The 19,729-nt window shown below is 51.7% G+C and overlaps 1 protein-coding gene across 2 annotated transcripts; it reads right to left on the bottom strand.

Annotated features, from left to right (window-relative positions):
* Positions 1-1,292: 1,292 nt before the first annotated feature.
* On the bottom strand, positions 1,293-17,912 carry WDR5 (WD repeat domain 5). 2 transcript variants are annotated; one of them, XM_026719191.2, is made up of 14 exons: positions 17,695-17,912; positions 16,631-16,768; positions 14,635-14,743; positions 13,043-13,116; positions 12,301-12,390; positions 9,041-9,130; positions 7,847-7,930; positions 7,671-7,726; positions 5,038-5,084; positions 4,863-4,938; positions 4,116-4,149; positions 3,642-3,716; positions 2,928-3,015; positions 1,293-2,070 (listed from the first exon to the last, which is right to left on the bottom strand). In XM_026719191.2, the coding sequence occupies exons 2-14, from the start codon at positions 16,709-16,711 to the stop codon at positions 1,970-1,972; spliced, it is 1,005 nt and encodes a 334-aa protein (XP_026574976.1). In that variant the 5' UTR covers positions 16,712-16,768; positions 17,695-17,912; the 3' UTR covers positions 1,293-1,969. The 2 variants fall into 2 exon arrangements, with proteins under 2 accessions (XP_026574976.1, XP_087770474.1); XM_087914348.1 differs by having other exon boundaries at positions 16,631-16,762; positions 17,695-17,824.
* Between the last annotated feature and the right edge of the window lie 1,817 nt (positions 17,913-19,729).

The following is a 19,729-nucleotide window of genomic DNA, read 5'->3' as shown; positions in this document are numbered from 1 at the left end:
TGCAAGGGGAGGGGAAGCTTGCCCTCACCTTCCGTGTTTAAAGGCCCCAAACACGTCTGCTTTTCTCAGGAGGAAACGGGGTGGGGTAGAAAGCCCCTGCCTCACCACTGGGACTACCCTGTCTCCCCCCCACCCCACCCGGGGAGGGCAGCCCACATTGGGAGGGAGGGGAGGGAGGCAGGCCACTGGTGCTCCAACTCCGCAGCTGCTTTGAATTGTCACCCACCTCACAGCCTTCCCATCTTACTGGCCAAAGGAGGGCTGGGGTGGGGGGGAAGAGCAGAGATTAACCCCTGGGTGGCTGGGACCCTGAGCCTTCCTTGGGCGGGCTCCACGGGCACCTTAGAACGCAGCTGGAAGGGGCCTTGGAGGTCTTCTAGTCCAGCCCGCTGCTTAAGCAGACAACCTTATACCGGGGTGTCAAACTGGATTTCTTCAAGGGCCAGACCGGCATTTTAGTTCTCTGCCGGCTGCCACTGGCAGGTGGGGAGGGCAGGACGGATGCCCCCCCTCATGGGGCGCTGAGGCCTCCCCCACATGGCCTCCTGCAGCACAAACAGGCTGCATTTTGGGGGCCTTTTTCAGCTGGCAGAGTGCTGCAGGAAGCCATGGAGGGTGAAAATGAGGTGTGGACTGGGTGGGTGGGGGGTTCACGTAGCCAGTGTTAGTGCCAAGGGGCACCGTGGACCAGTCCTTTGATAGTTCCAGGCCAGCCTGCGGGCCAGATCCAGCTCAGGGGCCTCGATTCCGACAGCCCTGCCCTAGGCCCCCTCAGACAAGCGGCTGTCCAGTCTCTTCTTAAAAGCCTCCGGCGATGGAGCAGCCACGATTTCTGGAGGGAAGCCCTTCCCCTGGTTAATTGTCCTCCCTGTGAGGAAATTCCTCCTTAATTCCAGGTTGCTTCTCTCCACCTGTCGTTTCTTGTCCTGCCTTCAGGGGCTTTGGAGAATAAACTGACCCCCAACTCTTCTTTGGGGCAGCCCCTCAAATACTGGAATGCTGCTATCATGTCACCCCTAATTCTTCTTTTCTCTAGACTAGCCAGACCCAAATCCTGCAACGGTTCTTCACATGGTTTCGTCTCCAGCCTTCTTCGCCGGGACCAGGTGACTGGTGTCCCAGGCAAAGCGGCTTGGATGACACCTGAAAACACTCACGCCAGGCAGCCAATCCTGCCGTCAACCACATTAAATCCCACTTTTTATTCTGCCTTAACGGTCACTGTCTGGGATGCGCAGGGCACCAAGGGAACCATCGAGAGAGGAAAAGGAGGAAGAAGCGTCGACGCCAGAAAAGATACAGTCATACTATTAGCAATACAAGTTCATACAGAGAAATTTTCCAGATAAAAAAATTCTTTACACTTAGGTAACTGTACACGTATTTGTGAAATTTGCCAGAATGGTTTTAAAAAGTAAAAAAAAAAAGGGGGGGGGTTTCCACAAGAGCTGGTTCTTTTTTTGGGGGGGGGGGGAGGACAAGAGGGGGAAAAAAAGCCTTGGAAGATTTTCACCGCAATAGCATCCATCAGAGCGCGTCACAGCAGGCGGGAAGGCTCTGGAAAACAGGGACGGGACCACAACGGGGCACATGGATTTGGTCGCCATGAAAATATTCCCTCAGGAGGCCAATCGATAACCCCCGGGCTCTTCCGCTGAAGGGCTGGGCCTTAGATAAGAGCCTGATAAGATTCTCTCTCGATGCGGGGGAACAGAACACCCCCCCACTCCAAGCAGGGGGACCCGCCTTCTCTGGGAAAGCCGCCCGAGGGCCAGGCGCTTTGCTTCTCCCGCCAGCCGAGGCTGCCCCTCTTAACCTCGCTCTGGGTTTCCTGCTACTGCGGCTGTGAAATGTGGGTAGTTTTCCTTCTCCTTTCCTTTTTTAAAAAAACACAAACACGAAATACCCTCCAATTCTATGGACAGCCCCACCCGCAACAGTCTCCACGGGATGCCTGTGCCCAAAGCACTTAACAGTCACTCTTCCACAGTTTAATCGTCTTGTCGTTCTCTAGGGCTGCAGAGGCAATGATGTTTTCGGTCGGGTGGCAAGCCGTGGAGATCACGACGTCTGTTGGGAAAAGAGGGACCAAGATGCCCACCGTTACCAGCCGGCACCTGCCTGGCTCCGCGGGAGGGGAAGCCCACTCGGGGCTGCCAACCCAAGGAGCCCTGAGGAAGGGCACCGCCCACCTCCACCCTTAGCCGTGAAGGGCTGGGTTCTTCCTTGGCTGGCATTAGCTTCCCTGCCATGGCCAGAGGCCCCGGGGGCAAAGAACCACGACAGGTGGGCACCCCGCAGCAGCTTTGCCAGTGGGAGCCACTTTCCCTCCCCCTGGCCAGGAGGGGGGCTGCACAGCCACCAAGGAGCCAGTCTGGCCAAGACTGGCAGTTGCAACTGGACAGTCCCCGCAAGGGTGTTACTTTTGAGGGCCAGGGGCATTGTGTTCTCAGGCTCCTGCTCAACGAAGGCCCACAGCACCACCTCTGTCTTTATCAGCAGGGACGCTATACTCAGATCCGGCGTCAACAGTCCTGGATCCGGGATGGGGGAGGGGCAGGCACAACTACGAGGGACCCCCCCCAATATTCCCACCCAGCCCAAGGGCCAAGGAGACCCCTTGGGTTGTTTGCAGCTTTACGGCAGGGAGAATCCCAGCCATGGGAGCCAAGCCCACGAAGGCCCTGCAATCCCTCCCTCCAGGGCGGAAGATGGATTCCTTAAGCAGGATTGGGCCCCCAAAGTTCCAGGCTGCGGCAGCAGGTCCAGACAGGCCTCTTGAAGTCTGTGCTGGGCATGAAGCCGAAAAGGCCCATCCCCCAAAGCCGCAGAGCTCGTTCCGGCCAGGCGCCGATAGCCCAAGTGGGGGCCCCGTGCAGCCTCCATCGCATTCCCAGCCACTTTTCAGGCAGCCCGAGCGCTCCTACCTGTGTGCCCTTGCAGCTTCTGTACAATCTCTTTCGTTTGGAGGTTCCAAATGTAAACCAGGTTGTCCTCCGAACCAGACACGATCCACTAAAGGGAAGAAAGGCCTTCAGGAGAGGAGCGGGGCGAGCATGGCTGGCCCAGGCGGACAGGCAGAGATCCCGCCGGACGGGGCCGCTTCTCACACTCCTCCTTCCCACCAACTACTATCGGAAATGGGAGCCCCAGAGCCAGTTTCCCAAAATATCAAGACCTCAGTAAGTCTCATCTTGGGGGAGGAGCATCCTAAGGAAGGCAGCAGCCTCCATGCCTCAAAGTCGACAGCCTGCCACTACTACGCCCCGCCAGGCGCCGCTCCATGGCTGCCACTTGATGTGGCAAGCCTTCTCACGTCAGACCTGGCGCCAGCCCTTAGATCAGGAGTCCTCAAACTTGGCCACTTTTAAGACTTGTGGACTTCAGCTCCCAGAATTCCCCAGCCAGCTAGGCTAGGGGAATTCTGGGAGTTGAATTGGAGTCACCAAGTTTGAGGACGCCTGCCTTAGATCCTGTTCCCGGGAGAGGCGCTGCTGCTGCCGCCTTACTTGACCTTGTCCCCTCACCCAGGCCCTGCCCCGGAATTCGAATGCTGCCCGTTCAATCTCAACTCCGGTGGCCTTTGCACCGATGAGAGAGACGGGTTCCTCCCGTGCAACTCAGAACTGAGAGATCCTCACCTTCCCGCCAGTAACTGAAAAGTTGGCAAAGATGCAATACTTCTCGTTCTTGTGGCCTGTGTAGGTCTTGAGGCACTGGAAGAGAGAGAAGGCCAGAGCCACCTGTCACACCTCGGCGGGAGAGCCCAGGCAGGGGAAGGCCCTCTTACCTGAAAGGCCAAGGGGAAACTTCTGCCCCGGATTTAATGCCTGCACCCTCCTCAACTCTGCTGTCTCCTGAATTTTAGTGGTCCGGGAATATTTGGAAGCTGGAGGCTATTTGCCAGGCTGCATTGATTTCAAGGGACGGTTGAACTAAGCTTCTATTGTGGGAAGTCAGCAGTCGGCGTGGTTAGTCTGAGACGGCTTAATCCATCCCTCCCACTGAGGAGAGAGAGCACAACTCGCCTCTGCAGGAGGAACCGAGGGCCCGGGGCCAAGCAAGCTTTCCGGGGATTTAGGGGAGCCTCTTCTGGGTTAAACACAGGCACTCACCTTCCCTTTGCTGTAGTCCCAAAGCTTGAGAGTGCTGGAGGGAAGGAAAGACTCTGGTTAGAAAGGTCCACGGAGGGACCCACCACAATTCCCCCAAGCTCTCTTGGGGCCCGTCTTCCTTTGCTCCCCACCAGCCCGGAAGGGACTATTTCTCTCATATTCTTGCCTGTATCTACCTGTTGGTTCACACCATCCGTTTTTCCCCTTCTTGAAAGTGTTTTAAAACCACACCTGAATATATATATATATATATATATTTGGGGGGGGAGTTTATTCTTTACCTAGCCCCTTCATACTTTGGGGGGTCCTAGGCTGCTACCCCTAAATGGAAGTAGAAGCAAAATAAAAGCGTTGTTGGAAAAATAAAGGGAGAAATGAAGCCGGGAGGACTCCCCAAATTGCCCGAGGGGAGAGAGCTGCAGGCCGAGGCCTCTTTGCGGCCCGCAGGGGAGTTTGGGCCAGGGGCTGCTCCTCAAGGGGGACCAGGCAGCGCCAAGAAAAAAAAGCTGAAGCCATTTTAAAAACTATTATTCTCCAGTCATGGATTTAAAATCGTTCCCTTTCTGACACTTTTAGAGTTTGGCAAAAACTTTTGGAGGTTTGGGGGGCAACTCGACTCCCAGGGTTTTCCCGCCTAGGAAATCTAGAAGCCCAGTGGGACCTTCCTCCCCCATCGCCTGGGACAGCCCTTCCCCTCCTCCCTCGCCCCCCATTTTCTTTGGAAAGTCAGGATTCTTCAGCTCTTACTTATCCAGAGTTGCTGCTAGAATGTATTTGCCATTTGGAGAGAATTTCACAAATGACACAGGCGGATTGTCGTCATCTGAAAGGGAGAATGAAAGAGAGGCCTGTTTCAGGACCACGTGGTGAAAGGAGGATTTGCCTGAGCCAATGATTCCCTTTGGGAGAGGAGCCAACTCACCAATCAACGTTTTCAAGCACTGGCCGGAAGCCGTGTCCCAGATCCGGCTGCAATGCCAAGGGAGTCACGTTAGGCAGGCAGAATAGTTGGGGGGATGACAAGATGGACGGACACAACACGACACAAACACACACACACACACACACACACACACACACGGAGCCAGGGCACTCTGAACAGAAACGGCAGAGACTCTGGCAGCCGTGTTTCATTGGGCTTAACAGGGAACTCAGGCCTTTCCATCTGGACCGGGGGCTGCTTCACAGACCTTCTCAAGCACTGGCACATTTTAGAGCAGGGGTCTCCAACTCTGGCACCTTTAAGCATGGTGGACTTCAACTCCCAGAATTCCCCAGCCAGCAAAATCGCCAAGGTTGGAGACCCCTGTTTTAGAGCAAAGGGTTCCGGAATGTCTTTTTAAAATAAGGGTAAACTTTCAGAATTCCCCTCCATAAAAACTTGTTCTGAAATGGAAACCAGGAACCACGTGAGGCCAGAGGCAGCTGAGCGGAGAATGGGGAAGGGCTGGGGCGATCAGGGGGGCTGAGCTCAAAGGGAGGCACAGTGGCCGGCGGAGGGAGGGGCTCAGGCAGGCTGAGGCTGAGGCTGAGGGAGGGAGGGAGGGGGCCAGGAACACGTGCTCCCCTAAGACCCTCTGGGTTTTTCTCAGAGGAAACCAGGGGCCAGTAAAACATTCCAGGCTTCAGTGTGGCCTGACCACCACCCATCCCACTCCTGTCACTGAGCCACGGGCGAGGAGGAGGAGGAGGAGGAGGAGGAGCCCATGATGGCTACTATGAGAGATTCAGGGGTGGAGAGATTCTGATTTTATAAGCTTCCAGCACAGGGTTGGGAAGGAGGGACAACAGACACACCATTTGTTGCCACTGAACCACGGCAGTTTCCCCTCTTCCCTCCTTCCTCTCCACAGGCACCAGCCCCACAAGAGGGACCAGAGCAGGAAACCCAGTTCCCAGGAAGGCCAACGCTGCTTTCACTGAAGCCGGCCCCAAGGAGAGAACCTGGGGGGGGGTCTGTCGGCTGCTCCGCACCGTTGGCTGACTCAAGGGAGGCCTCTGCCAGAGCCTCTTCTGAGCGTTTCTCAGACCTTTAAAAGGTTTCGGCCCCCTGTACCTTGGGAAGGGTCCCTGCCCATCTCCCCCAAGGTCGCCTTCTTCCGTCCACCACGGTCGTTAGGAAACTGGTGGCCCCTTGAAGAAAAGATTGTGCAACCCAGGAGCACCAAGCAAGGCTGCTCGCCAACTGCTCCCCTGCCCCGGCTCCGAGGATGCCCTGACTCTCTCATCCAGGAAGCTGTTGATAACGACACCCGCCGGGGCCCCCCCAGGCAGCTCTCTCTTCTCGGGGCAGGGGGCACAGCTGCTGCCAGCGTCCCTGGCTTCGCAGGGCGGCTCACCCTATCCTTTGGCAAGGTTGGGCTTTCCGTGTTTTTACTCATTTCGTGCGGGGCTTTTGGATGTAGCACAATTTCCCTCTGCCCCGCTCTTCTCTCTTTGGAGTCAGGGGGAAGAGTTTTTCCCTCCCCCCAAATTAAAAGTTTTCTGCCCAATAATGGAACCTGGTGCTGTGATCTTTACGATCCCCTCCCAACGGGATCTCAGGAAGGAATGAGGAATTGACCCGGGGGGGGGGGGACGGGACGGGACACTGCCAATTCAGAAGAGAAGGGGAGGGGATGAAAGAGAAGCCTTGGTGTGCGATGGGAGAGGCTGGCAATGGGGGCAGGGCAAGAACAGGCCCCATCCTTTTTTTGGGGGGGGGGGAGCCACCACTCCACCCTACACCCCTTTCTCCTGCTTGACCGATTGCTCTTCAGAGGTTGGGAGGACGGGCATCCCCTCCGCCAGCAGGGAAAGAGCCCGGAGTGGAAAGGGGAGAACCAAGCGGGGGAAGCCGAGGCGGCATCTGGGGTTCAGGGGGGGCCGGAAGGCTTCAGGTTCCAGTTACCCAAAAGAGCCAACCGGCCCAGGATGGGGAAGCCTCTGGGTCAAAGGCTGAGGGACTCTTGGACCAAGCCAGGTCCCAAAGCTCCCTCCTGGCAAGGCGTCCTTTGCTGCCCCAGGGCTGTCTGTCTGCCGAGGGTCTTTGCGCAGCACAGAAAAGGCAGCTTCACCCGTGTGTGTGTGTGTGTGTGTGTGTGTGTGAGAGGAGACAACACAAAAGAGGAACAACCGACAGCCCTCTTCCGAAAGGACTTTCCCCCCACCAATAAAAGCCCCCCCCACCCTCGATCATCTCTGGGGAAAGAGCCAGAGTTGGAAATGAGGCCGGGGTTGTCCAGTTAAGTTCAAAAGGCCACGTTAAAAGATCCACCTCTGCAGGAGGAGGTGCCCCAAACCAGGCCAGAGAAGGTCCAATCTCTCTGGGCAGAGGTGGGAAGCAAGCCTGTGTGCCTCCACCGGACTTTTGCCGTGTGGCAAGGATGCCCACTGCCCCTCCTTGAAACTGAGGGCAGAGTCACCGTGTTAATTCAAGGGACACCACGCGCTCCGGCACTCCCAGGCCAGGCCTGCCAGGCCCCGTCCTCGCGGAAGAACGGCTCGCAGGGCCTGCTGTGCCCACCCCGGCAGCTTCGGCTCAGCCCTGCAGGCCTTTCCTTGCTCCCTACTCACCACAGACCATCGTAGCTGCTGGACACGATCAGGGAGCCGTCGCGGTTAAAATGCACCTGAAGGCGAGAAGAGAGCCGGTTATTTGGGGGACAGCAGAGGGAGGAGAGGGAACCGGCTCTGGGGGCCCCCCCTCTTCTGCCCCGGAGATGGAAGACCCTCCCCCAAAGAGAACCTACGGCAGAAACGGGGTCCGAGTGGGCTGGCAGCGTTTTCAGGCACTTCCCCGTTTTGACATCCCAGATTCTGACGCTTTCGTCAAACTGGAAACGGAAAAGAGAAAACGGTCAGAGTGGGACCCCTCCCCCAACACCCGAAGGGCTTCTGCTTCGGCAGGGCAGCATTTCCTGCCTGCCTCTCCCTCCCCCGAAATGGTCCCTCTTGAGGAGAACAGAGCAGCCCCTCCCTCCCTCTCCCGGGGGCTTTAAGAAAAATCCCAGAACAATTGTCTCTTTGTGCCATGGAGCTCAGCTTCCAGAGGGTCCTTTCCAGTGGCCTGCTATCATCATTTAACAACCCCATAATCCCTTGTGGGGCGGAGTCTGGGCAACTGAATGGAGCCAGCACGGTGTTGAGTGGCCGGATGCCCTTCCTGTCACCAATGCGGAGTTTTGTTCAGAAGATATATTCACAGTGTTCCAGTCTCCTGCTCTGGAACCCCCAAAAGCAGCTGTTTCTGGCTTGGGGCGCCCAGAGTGCTTCCATTTCACACAGACTTTCCCCATGGCCCGAGAGACAGATGGGGCTCGTGAAGCCCTTCCTCATGCCCCCAGGTCACCCTAGGGCTCCCTTCCAGTAGCAGACATTGGGGGGCGGGGGGGCACTAATTGGAAATGCCAAATGCCCCCCTGTGGAGGAAGACACCCATGAAATGGCTAAAGGGGAGAGGAACCAATGAAAAGGGCTGTAACTCATGAATATTTGACCTATAATTTTCAGAATAAAAAAGGGGCCAATCAAAAGTCTAGTGGAATAAAATAGAAAGTAATGGGAGTATTTTGAAAAGGTTATTTTGCTGTAAAAATCACTCATCTGATATCTCCCATTCTATTTGTTTACATTTAATTAATAACCTTTTATCACCTATGGAGAAAGAGAGGGGACGCCGGAAGTCATAGGAGAGCCTCCTCCTGCCGCAGAATGTCCACCTGAGGCTGGAAACCACAGGATCTCTTTGACCAAGAAGAATCCAGAGCACCCCCCACCCCACCCCTTCCAGGGCCATGGGATGGGGAGGGCTAAGCTTTGGGGCCTCCAAAGGCAGAGCTGCAGCTCTGGAAAGCTAAGGAGGCCCATCTGGCTGCAGGTCCTGAGAGCCACCGTGGATTCCTGCCTGAAAAAGGGGGCAGGTCTTGCCCCAGCCAGATGCTTACCGATCCTGAGACGATGAGGTTTGACTGAGGGTTGAAATTGCAGCAGAAGACGTAGTTGCTGTGCCCCTTCAGAGTTTTTAAGCATTTTCCCTAGAGTGAGAGAGTGAGAGAGAGAGAGAGAGAGAGAGAGAAAGAGAGAGATTTTTATAGCGTGCTCTAACCGCACTTTGCAGAAAGAACCAAAATGGACTCTGATGATAAGTGATGCTGAAAGGGGGCTGGAGAAACCATTTCCCCTCTTTTGTTAGAGCTCTGGGTGGAAGAGCAAATGTATCCAGGCCTGCCCAAATTTCACTCCTGAAAAATGGGAGATGGGGAAGGCCTCCATCTGGCCACCTGACTACTTTGCAACCTGGAACTGGCAGATAAATCTTGACTTGGGCTCTGGGCGGGCATCTTTCCTCACAGAATTTGGCATTTCTTCTCCCCTCAAAACAACGCTATAGGGCACTGCACATCAGAACCAGGCACAAGGGCATTTCCCCCCCCCCCCACATGCCATCACTCTGCTAAACAACTAATTCCCACAACACTGTCAAACTATTTAGTAAGACTCTATTAATATTATCTTTCCTATTTTCTACTTATGACTCTTTGTTGCTTCTACCTTTATGATTTATATCGTTTTAGTTTCCTAGTACGGCTTGTTGATTGCTTATTTATTAACCCATGATTGTCACTAAGTGTTGTATCTTATGATTTAGGTAAAGAATGTATCTTTACCACTTTTATGAACAATGAGAATTTATCCACCTTGTGTGTCCAATCACTTGGCCAATAAAGAATTCTCTTCTATTCCATTTCGCTTGGTGCACTCACACCACAGGGCCCCTGGAAGGAGGCTGCCCTGTTGGACAAGCCACACAAGGCTCTTCTAACCAGGCAGAATCAGAACTACAGGCTGGCTGGGCAAGCAAGCAAGACCTCCCGAATACCAGCCCAGCATCGTCAGTCTGCCCCTTTATCTTCAGCTACATCGATCTTGGTTGTTTGTCCACAACATAAGCATTATGCAAGGGTCTTCAAACTTGGCAAGTTTAAGACTTGTGGACTTCAAGTCCCAGAATTCCTGAGCTAATATGACTGGAGGAGGAATTCTGGGAGTTGAAGTCCACAAGTCTTAAACTTGCCAAGTTTGAAGACCCCTGCATTAGTGCCACACTATCAGAACCCTACCTGGTGTAATGAACAGAACCTCATTCAAAATTTTCAGATGGGGAAATGGTCAAAGATCAGCCTTGACAATTACATGTCTGCACCAGCTCTGTCCTTTTCACACAGTAAAAATGCTCTGTGGGTTTTGTTTTTGCCAAAATACAGAACAAATAACAGAATAATAGGGTTGGGAAAGACTTCAGAGGTCTTCCAGTCGAAAACCCTGCCGGAGCAGGAGCCCTTATGCCATTCCGGACAAAGGGCTGTCCAGTCTCCTCCTAAAGGCTTCCAGCAAGGGGGTACCCACAGCTCCTGAAGATGAGGTGTTCCCCCGATTTTAACCATCGTTCATGTTGCCTCTGCTAATCCAGAGTGATTTCAAAACAAAATACGTTTTGGGGTCTGCCTCGTGTCCTTTGACCTTCTCTTTTTTATATGCCTTGTATGGTGTGGAATCCCAAGACATCCTCTCCAGGTGAGCAAACCACTTTATTTTTCATTTTTGTACGTAATTTAAGATTGGTTCCATGCCAATTCTTTCTCATTCCTGATTTTATCTCTTCTGGTCGCTCCAGCAGACAAATGATTCTTAAAAGTCTCCAGCAATGGAGCACCCACAACGCCAGATGACAAGCTGTTCCGTTCATCAATTATTCTCACTGTCAGGGCGTTTCTCCTCAGGGCCAGGTTGGGTATCTAGCTTATTGCTTCTTGTTCTGTCCTCAGGTGCTCTGCAGAATAAGTCAGCCGCCTCTTCTGTGACAGCCCCTCAAATATTGGAAGGCACCCATTACGTCACCCTAATCCTTCTCAACAGGCTAGACATACCTAGTTCCCTTCCCGATTCATCGTATGGTTTAGCCTCCATACCCGTAATCCTCTTTGTTGCTCTTCTCTCCAGTCTTTCTAGGGTCCCAACAACTTTTTTGTATTGTGGTGACCAGAACTGGATCCGTGCAGTATAAAGCAGGATTCTCATTTCCTATGACTCCTATGCTCTCCCTCGGATGATAGAATCTAGGACTGCACTGGCTCTTTTGGCAGCTGCTGCACGCTAATTCATACTTAAGCGGTGGTCTACTACATCCCTCTCAGAGTTACTACTAGTGAGCCAGGTACCTCCTATTGTGTACCTGTGCACCTGGTTTTTCCTAACGGCAGGGCCTTCTTTTTCTTGCCTCTGAAGAACTGAATCTTTTGAATAGGGCCCAATACTTAATTCTGTCAAAATCGTTCTGAATCTTGAGTTTGTCTTCCAAAGTGTTAGCAATTCCGCTCAACTTGCTATTGCCTGCAAATCTGATGATCTCCCCTTCTCTCCCTTCATCTAAATGTTGAAGAATACCGGGCACAAGACGGAACCAGGAGGTAACCCGCTGCTTACTTCCCTTCACACAGACTACGCACTGAGTGTGGTTAGTCAGCCAGTTACGAATTCATCTGAGGGCCAGGTTTTCTACCCCACATTTTTCTATCTTGCCCAAAAGTAGGCTGTGGTCTCCTTTGTCAAATGCTTCACTGAAATCAAAATGTACTATGTTCGCAGCATTTCTCTGGTTTGCTAATTTAGATACTTTGTCAAAGAAGAATGTAAGGTTTGTTGAGCGTGATCTGTTTTTAACAAACCATGCTGGCTTCATTACTGATTTCTAAGTCTCACAAATTTGCTATTTGATTGTCTTTTTTTAGGATTTCCCCAGGTATCGATGTTGTATACTGGCTCGCAACTCTCGTTTTACTCTCCTGAAGCATCGTTTTCCATACTAACCAATCTAGACCAGAAGCAAACCAAGAGGGAGCAGCCTCTGCCTGCCCACCCTCCCCAACCTCCTCCTGGAACAGAGGGCAGGGGAAACGAACAATTCCCCTTCCATGTTTTCATATACACATACAATAAGGTTAAACACCTGTGAAATCGTCCATTCTCTTAGTTAACCGATCCTGGAACCGCCACAAGAAACTCCCTTCAGGTTGTACATTAAGACAGAGAAGGGAAAATGAAGCACTGTAATTAACCCTGATTTGGACAAAAGGGGACTTTTTGGATCAGGTGTGTCTCTCCAAAGTTCTTGGGCATTGAAATCACACACTCAGTAACTTCTTACCGAGCTGACGTCCCAAATTTTGAGAGTTTTGTCATCGGAGGCAGAGACAAGAAGGTTAGAATCAGATGACCAGGCAACATCAGAGATTCCCTGCAAAACAGAAAAAGTGCCTCTGGAATTACTTCTTCTTCACCCAAAGTTTGGGCTGGCATCTTGGGAAATGTCATCCCTCCCCAGCAGCTGGCAATACCAACTGCCTTGGGTGATCAGGAAATGCACTTACAACCTCAGGGCTGTAACTGACATTTGGAAGTTTAAAACAAAATTGCAGAGAGCAGCAAGGCCTACATGGATATCACAAAGAATTAGCTTGACTTGGAAAAGCCTTCGCTCCAGAGAGGACAGGTGCCCAGGTGTACCTTTCCATAGGAGGGTGACAGGACACTCTTCCAGCAAATGCTTCACTTGATACAACTCCTGATGTGTCCAACTACTCCTCAGTAGTGATTTAGGAAGTGCTTTCAAAATCTGTCTCTCTGTGTTTGTGGTCAAACATTGTTTAATCTAGAAATCTCTCTTCATCCCTTTATGCTTTTTGTCCCCAAAGTGTGATCTGTCTAATGTTATGAGTGAGAGGCCACCTTAGTGATAGGCCTGAATAATTAAGCCAGACTGTAACTTCCTCCTCATGGCTTATTACGATGCCGCCGTGGGAGCTGGAGAAAGGGAGTCCTATGTCTTGGGACCATCTCAGTTAAATTTGCAAGGACCATCAAACTCCCATCCCACGTATCATACTTACCAGTTTATGTCCAGACATTGTTTTTTCAAACTTGCCATCATAAGCACCCCAAATTTTAATCAGCTTATCAGCCGCTGGAGGAAAAAAGTGAAAATGATTGATTATAAAAGTCAATTTGCCACCCATAATTTTGTTTCCTGCGAACGCAAGTAGACTTCATTTAATGTTGTTATCATTTCAAGTTATTATGGTACTGAAAAAGGGGTACTTATGACAGGTAAGTGGCCCTCAGAGTGTCCCTGAAGTCACATGATTGAAATATGGACCCTTAGCAACTGGCACACAATTTATCAGGGAGACATGATAACCGTCTTCCAATATTTGAGGGGCTGCCCCAGAGAGGAGGAAGGGATCAAGCTATTCTCCAAGGCCCCTGAAGGCCAGACAAGGAACAATGGGTGGAAACTGACCAAGGAGAGATTCAACCTGGAAATAAGGAGGAATTTCCTGACAGGGAGAACAATCAGCCAATGGAACAGAAGTTGCCTTCAGAAGTTGCCGGAGCTTCATCACTGGAGCTTTGAAGAAGAGACTGGGTTGCCATCTGTCAGAAATGGGTGCAGGGTCTCCTGCTTGAGCAGAGGGTTAGACTAGATGACCTACAGGGACCCTTCCAGCTCTGTTAATCTGTACCTAACCCAGTGAGAGTTCGGGAAGACAGGGCAACGGCAGCAGCTTCTTTTCCACTGGGATGATGAGAGAGGCGGAGCACTGCAAGGGAGTCCAACCGGCAGGGCCAGCTATCAAGTATTGTGAACACGGAAATTTCACTTTCATCTTTTCCAATGTCCAGCTGACAAATCCATTCACAGTGAGCTGTGATAAAGAATTCCAAAGTTCAGGGGCTTCCGCTCGCCTCTGTCCAGTCCAGGTCATGGAGAACCAGAGTATGTTATGCAAAATTATGTAATGTTTACACCAATCATAAAAATAGCCTTCCTTGATACAACATTGAACATATAAACAGCCTTAAGAAATCCAAATTCTGCCAGCTTCACAGATGTTCTGAAATGATGTGACCGCCTACTGTATTAAGAACTATTTTTCTTCGGTTAAAATGTCATGTATAACTTAAAAGAAAGCACAGGTAACAAATGCACAATTGAAATAGCAATAAGAAGTAGAGGGCCAAACTCCTCCATTTTAAAATATGGCATTTTATTGATTTTTTTTAAACCATTCAGCTATCCGAACCTGATACTCAAGAAGAGAACAAACGGGAAGCCTCCCAGAGAGGGGAGATTCCACCGCTGGAGGCCTTGGAGGGGAAAACAATGTGACCAGCTGCTGCAGCTGCAATGGTTATAAAGGTCTGACGGAGGACAAGCCAGGCAAACTGCCTTCTCTGGAGCCACCCCGGTCAAAAAACCTGCACTCCCAAACCCATCGCCAAGGACACTGGTGGACTTCTGAATAACAACTTGGTCAGAAGGAAGCCTGATTCACTCTGCGACACAAAGATCCATAAATGTAAAAAAAAAAAAAAAAACAACCAGACATTTGGCTTCCACTTTAAAATTACCATTTTAATTTTAGTTCCTTTCACTGGAATTATATACTTTAGAAAGAAAAGGGAATAGAAGGATACTTACAAGAACTAGCCAGCCACTCCCCATTGGGACTGAATTTTACGGAGGAGACAGCTTTGGTGTGTCCTGCCAATGTGAACTTCAGGGCATAGTTCGGTTTCACAGGCGCAGGCTGGCAAAAGAAAACCATGTTAGGCAACTTGTCCTTTTTACAAATGGCCAAGCCGGAGGTGGGTGGGCGGGTGGGGGTGATATGTAGTTCTTTGGCCACCACTTGCCAGGATCCCACCAAGCCTGCTCTCTTTGTACCTCCCTCCACTGCTAGGACAAATTGACTTTCAGGATCCTTTTATTAGGACTGACCAAATTAGCAGAGAAGTATGTGAAAACAAAATAGTGCAAATGCAGGTACCTAGTCACTTTTGAAATCTTCTCCTAAAAAGTGTCTAAAAATTCATTTTCAGAAGAGAATTCTCCATTCAGAAGCCATGTATCTGCAAATGCCAACGGCTGCCTGGCAGGGAGGCAGTGATATTTGTACCCTCCCAGCAAAGCAGCTGGAAAGCAGAGCTGGACCAACTGGAATGAAGCCTGATCCTAAGGAATTAAGTTCCTTTGCAACGGCATGTTGTGATCACCCGGCAAAGCTGTTAACTGTCACAAATCCAATACTGTGTGGGAGTATCCAATACTCTTTAACATTTTTACTATCCTGATGAAGATGAATTTATAAGCTACTCAGATATAGTTTGCATCTTTCCAAAACTTTTTAAGAAAAATACTGCAGCAGAGTCAGGCGCACTTGAGAATGTTACAGGTAGGGCTCAGGGCTCAGTTCTGGAGCACAGACTTGATACAGAGAATCAAAGAATTATGAATAAAAGAATTGTAGGCTGCATTGCTGGAAAACGTCCATTTGTAGATACTGTTCTATTCTGTTGTTGACATATACGTTGTTTTATTTAAGTTGTGCTTTGTTCTAATGATGGCAGATATAGGTAGTCCTTGGCTTACAATAGCAATTGGGACCAGAACTGCAGTCATTAAGTGACACGTCATAAAATGGGACATCATGTGAGTATGTCACTTAGCATTGGCACTTCCAGCAGTCCCAGCTACAATTGTTAAGTTGCGATTTTGACTTCCTGCCAGTTTCCTTATCGACTGTGCTTGTGGGAAGCCAGCAGGGACCCTGTAACAAACATCATATTTTTAAAGTACCATTTGCTAAGCGAATGATCATAACTTGATCATAACCTGTATCTCAAAGGTTTGATCAGTAGTTAAGATAGAAATGAAGGTCTATTTTTAATATATGGCATATTTTCTGATGCTGTATCCATCTCTTTACATTGTAGTAGAACCTTTTTTTATATTTCCCATATTTTTTTCTTTATTTGTATCCTGGATTTATGTTACTTGATATTGCTCAAATCAAAGTTCTAGCAAAAAGTTACTAGAATATAAATACGCAAATTCAACGATTGCAAAGTTGTTGTTAAACCTATCATGTACTGGAACAGATGGCACAATAGCCTGCTTCTCCTGTCACAAATGTCAGAAAAGAAGGACCAGGGGGGACATGACAGCAGTCTTCCAATATTTCAGGGGCTGCCCCAAAGAAGAAAAGGGGGTCGAGCTATTCTCCAAAGCACCTGAAGCCGGGACAAGAAGCAATGGATGGAAACTGATCAAGGAGAGAAGCAACCTGGAATTAAGGAGGAATTCCCTGACAGTGAGAACAATTAACAGGTGGAACAACTTGCCTCCAGAAGTTGTGAATGCTCCAACACTGGAGGTTTTAAAAGAAGAAGTTGGATAACCATTTGTCTGAAGTGGTGTAGGGATTCCTGCCTAAGCAGGGGGCTGGACTAGAAGACCTCCAAGGTCCCTTCAAACCTATTATTCTATTCCTAAATATTGTTTATGCTTAAGTGTGAGCCACTAAATTCTACAAGCAGGAAGAGAGGTATTCCAAACCCTCCTCCTTAGCAAAATGCAGGTTTTTCCATGCTCCTCGAGGAATTCCCCTTGGACTTCCAGGCAGCTTTCCACTCACCTTGCTCTGATTGGTTGAGGAGGAAGGAGCCGACTGCGGTTTGGCTGACTCCGCATCAGGTTTCTTCTCTTCCGTAGCCATGACGGAGGGAAGGCCAAGCCAGGATTAGGCGGTCTCAAAGGAAAGGTTCACCTCTCTCTGGGGAGAGAAAGAAAAAGGAAGGGCATTTTACTTACAGGCACCTGAGAGCAGCAAAGCAGGTGGAGGGGGAGGGCGCATCCCAGGACATTGTGAAGCCGCCTAAAGGCAGCTGAGCTTCTGGCCAGCACACCAGAGCCCTACAACAAAGCCCATCAGCAGCCCTGGAAGGCAAGTCCCACCCGGCAAGGCAATCAACGGCAGGGCCAGGCTTTAACCCGGGTGGCCTAGGCCAGGGAGCTCCAACCACAGCCACTTTAAGCCTGGCGGACTTCAACTCCCAGAATTCCCCAGCCAGCAAAGTCTGCCAGTGGCCGTGGTTGGAGACCCTAGGTGGCACAAATAATCCCCCCCCCCGCAATAACAGGAATGGGACGTGGCTTTTCCCTGGGTTACTCAGGAGGGGCCCCAAGGGAAGCCGGGCAGCCCCCTTCCAACGGCTGTGTGCCCCCCGCCCCAACATGGCACTTGAAAAAGGGGGAGGGGGGACTCCGATTCCCACAATTCCCCAGCCAGACAGTTGAGGGATTATGGGGGTCGAAGTCCACCCTCTTCAAGTGCCAAGGGGGGAACGGGGCTCCCTCACAGCTTCCCCCAAAGAGGAGGGGGGACCCTCCCGCAGCCACCAGAAGGGGCCGTTCTTCAGGCCAGGGCCAGTGAGGGGGGTCTTTGGGGGGGGGGGGCGGCCTTCCCCTCCACGGTCACCGCAGCAGGGAAGCCCCCGTGGCGGGGGGGGCGGCGGCGTAAGGAGGCCTCCTCAGGACCAGCAGCGGCTCGAGGGAAAAAGCCTCCCGAGGAACCTCCGGCGGGCGGAGGCCCCAAACGGACCGCCCGCCCAGCGCCGCCGCGTGGGAGGGATGGAGGGCCCGGAGGCTGCGGCCGGCCCATCACGCCCGCCCGTCGGCGCGGCTGCCGGCTGGACTCACCGCGCCGCCGCCTCCTCCTCCTCCTTCGCGGCGGGTCGCTCGGGCTCCGCCGCCGCCGCCTCCCTGCGGGCCGCCCGGCGGGAGGGAGGGAGGGAGGGAAGAGGGAGGGGAAGCCGCGCGAGAGTCCTCGCGCAGGCGCACTGAGGGCGGTCAGGCGAGGCAGGCGCGACGCCGCGCTTGGCGCCGGGCTGGCCCTGCTCGCGCAGGCGCGGAAAGAGGCTCACGGCAAGGCGCGCCGGGACAACGCCGGGCGGAAACGCCCCTCGCGGCTACGGCGGGCCTACAGGGTCAAGAGGCGCAGGCGCGTAGCCGGGTTCGGCGGGAACTTCCAAAGGAGGGAGGGATGCTAGCTGCTGCCCACTTTCTTTCGCAGGCGGGCTGGTCGGCTTCAGGGCTTCTTTGCTCCCGGCGAGGGCAAAGGCTTTCTTGCCCCGCGCACGGCAGGAGATCAGTTCCCGATGAAACTGAATCGCGCGAAAGTAGCCCGGAGGATCGCGGGCAGAGACCGGCAGCATTCAGAAGATGCTGGTTCACAGAGGTGCAGACTGGATCACAGAGAAAGAGGGGGGGGAAGCGGGGGGAGAGAGGGAGAGAGAGAGAGACGCGCGCGCGTGTTTATTAATGCACCAGAATCCTTTTGTGGATTCTGCAGGGGTCGCCTGACTCCAGGGCGACTCTGCATGCGCAGCTCACGGACTGAAACGTCGTATCTCCAAACTCCAAACTTACGCTTGCTGAAGAATTCTGGGAGTTGAAGTCCACAAGTCATAAAGTGGCCAAGTTTGGGGTCCCGTGCATTAGAGCAACAGGAGAATCCGTCCAACTGCGCGGAAAAGTGGTCCACGAGGGCTCCCGCTGCCTAGATCTGTGGCGGGGCGGGGTGGGGTGGGGGGATCCTCCCAGGCGCTGCAGTGGACCGTAACCATGTTTAGTGGGACCCTAGAGATGAAGTTGCTTAATCCAAGGGAGTCTGCAAACTGCCAAATCAGGAGGGCAGGTGGTCTATCCAGTAGCCAGGCACTGTGTGAATTAAGGCTTCACAGGTCACAGTTTGACACACACCCAGAAGAAAACGGACCACTGGCGGAGTTCACAAAGCAGAAGTGCCCATGGCTGCCACATTCTTGACCAGAGGAAGTTTCTCATTCATTTGGTCTTCCAGAGCATCTTGAAGCCCAGGTACTCCTTGGCTTACGAATGCTCAGCAGCCATTTGAATGTATGAGTGGTTGTAGAATGAAGGGACTGTCAGGGAAGGTCAAAAGCCGCTTCCTTTCTCCTGTCCAGTGTGCTTGTTCCCCTCCCTCCCTGGCCCAGAAAGTTAAAGAAGACTCTCCGGCCCAGGGAGGGCAGGGGTGATTCTGCCACAATTAAATGCAGTATGCCACCACCACCACCTGGGCTGTAAAGTTAGGCCCCTGGGGGGGAAGTGGGGGAAGGAGAAAGGGAATGGATCCTAGGGTTCTGAGGTTCCTTTCTCTGGCCCAAAGTGCTGGTTCTGTACATGGAGCTGCAAAACTGATTTTGCTTGGCATCTGGGAGTGCTAGGACAGTGGTCATTGAGTGAGGCAACCAGGCAGGCAATTCACCTAACAACCACAACTTATGATTGTAGTAGGGAGATTTTATTACAGCCCTAAGTCGAGGATTATCTGTGTAGCATTCTGCAATTGTGGGTGTCTAGGGCAGGACCCAAGTCAGGCTAATAGGGGCCAACTCTTATCTCATCCTGTGCTTGGTTCAGCTGGTGCTGTGGGGCTTCCCTGATTTTCAGACTTAAAACTATTCCATTTTAAACATCTTGTCAACCTCAAGATCATACTTAATGTAATTCTACATGTAGCCAATCGTTTTCTCCTCTTATGAATAATCATAAACTGAATGAGTGAACAATCTTTTGATTTTATTACTTTACAGTGACTGTTCCAAGAAGAAATTGCAATTGTGGAAATAAATCAGTGTTGGGTAGACCCAGTTAAACAGCAATAATATATACCATGTATACTATAATGATAATGTATTAAAATTGCAAGCCA

Source organism: Pseudonaja textilis, chromosome 17, assembly GCF_049901715.1.
Source record: "Pseudonaja textilis isolate UNSWEBS1 chromosome 17, rPseTex1.2, whole genome shotgun sequence".
Taxonomy (NCBI): domain Eukaryota; kingdom Metazoa; phylum Chordata; class Lepidosauria; order Squamata; family Elapidae; genus Pseudonaja; species Pseudonaja textilis.
This window is presented reverse-complemented; position numbering and strand designations above follow the sequence as displayed.

Coding starts and splice junctions, on each gene's coding strand:
- WDR5 (XM_026719191.2), bottom strand. CDS start 16,711: ATGGCTACGGAAGAGAAGAAACCTGATGCGGAGTCAGCCAAACCGCAG. Junction 7,727..7,846: donor ACTCGGACCCCGTTTCTGCC/GTAGGTTCTCTT, acceptor TCTCGCCTTCAG/GTGCATTTTAACCGCGACGG. Junction 3,717..4,115: donor GGGACTACAGCAAAGGGAAG/GTGAGTGCCTGT, acceptor TCTCTCTTCCAG/TGCCTCAAGACCTACACAGG.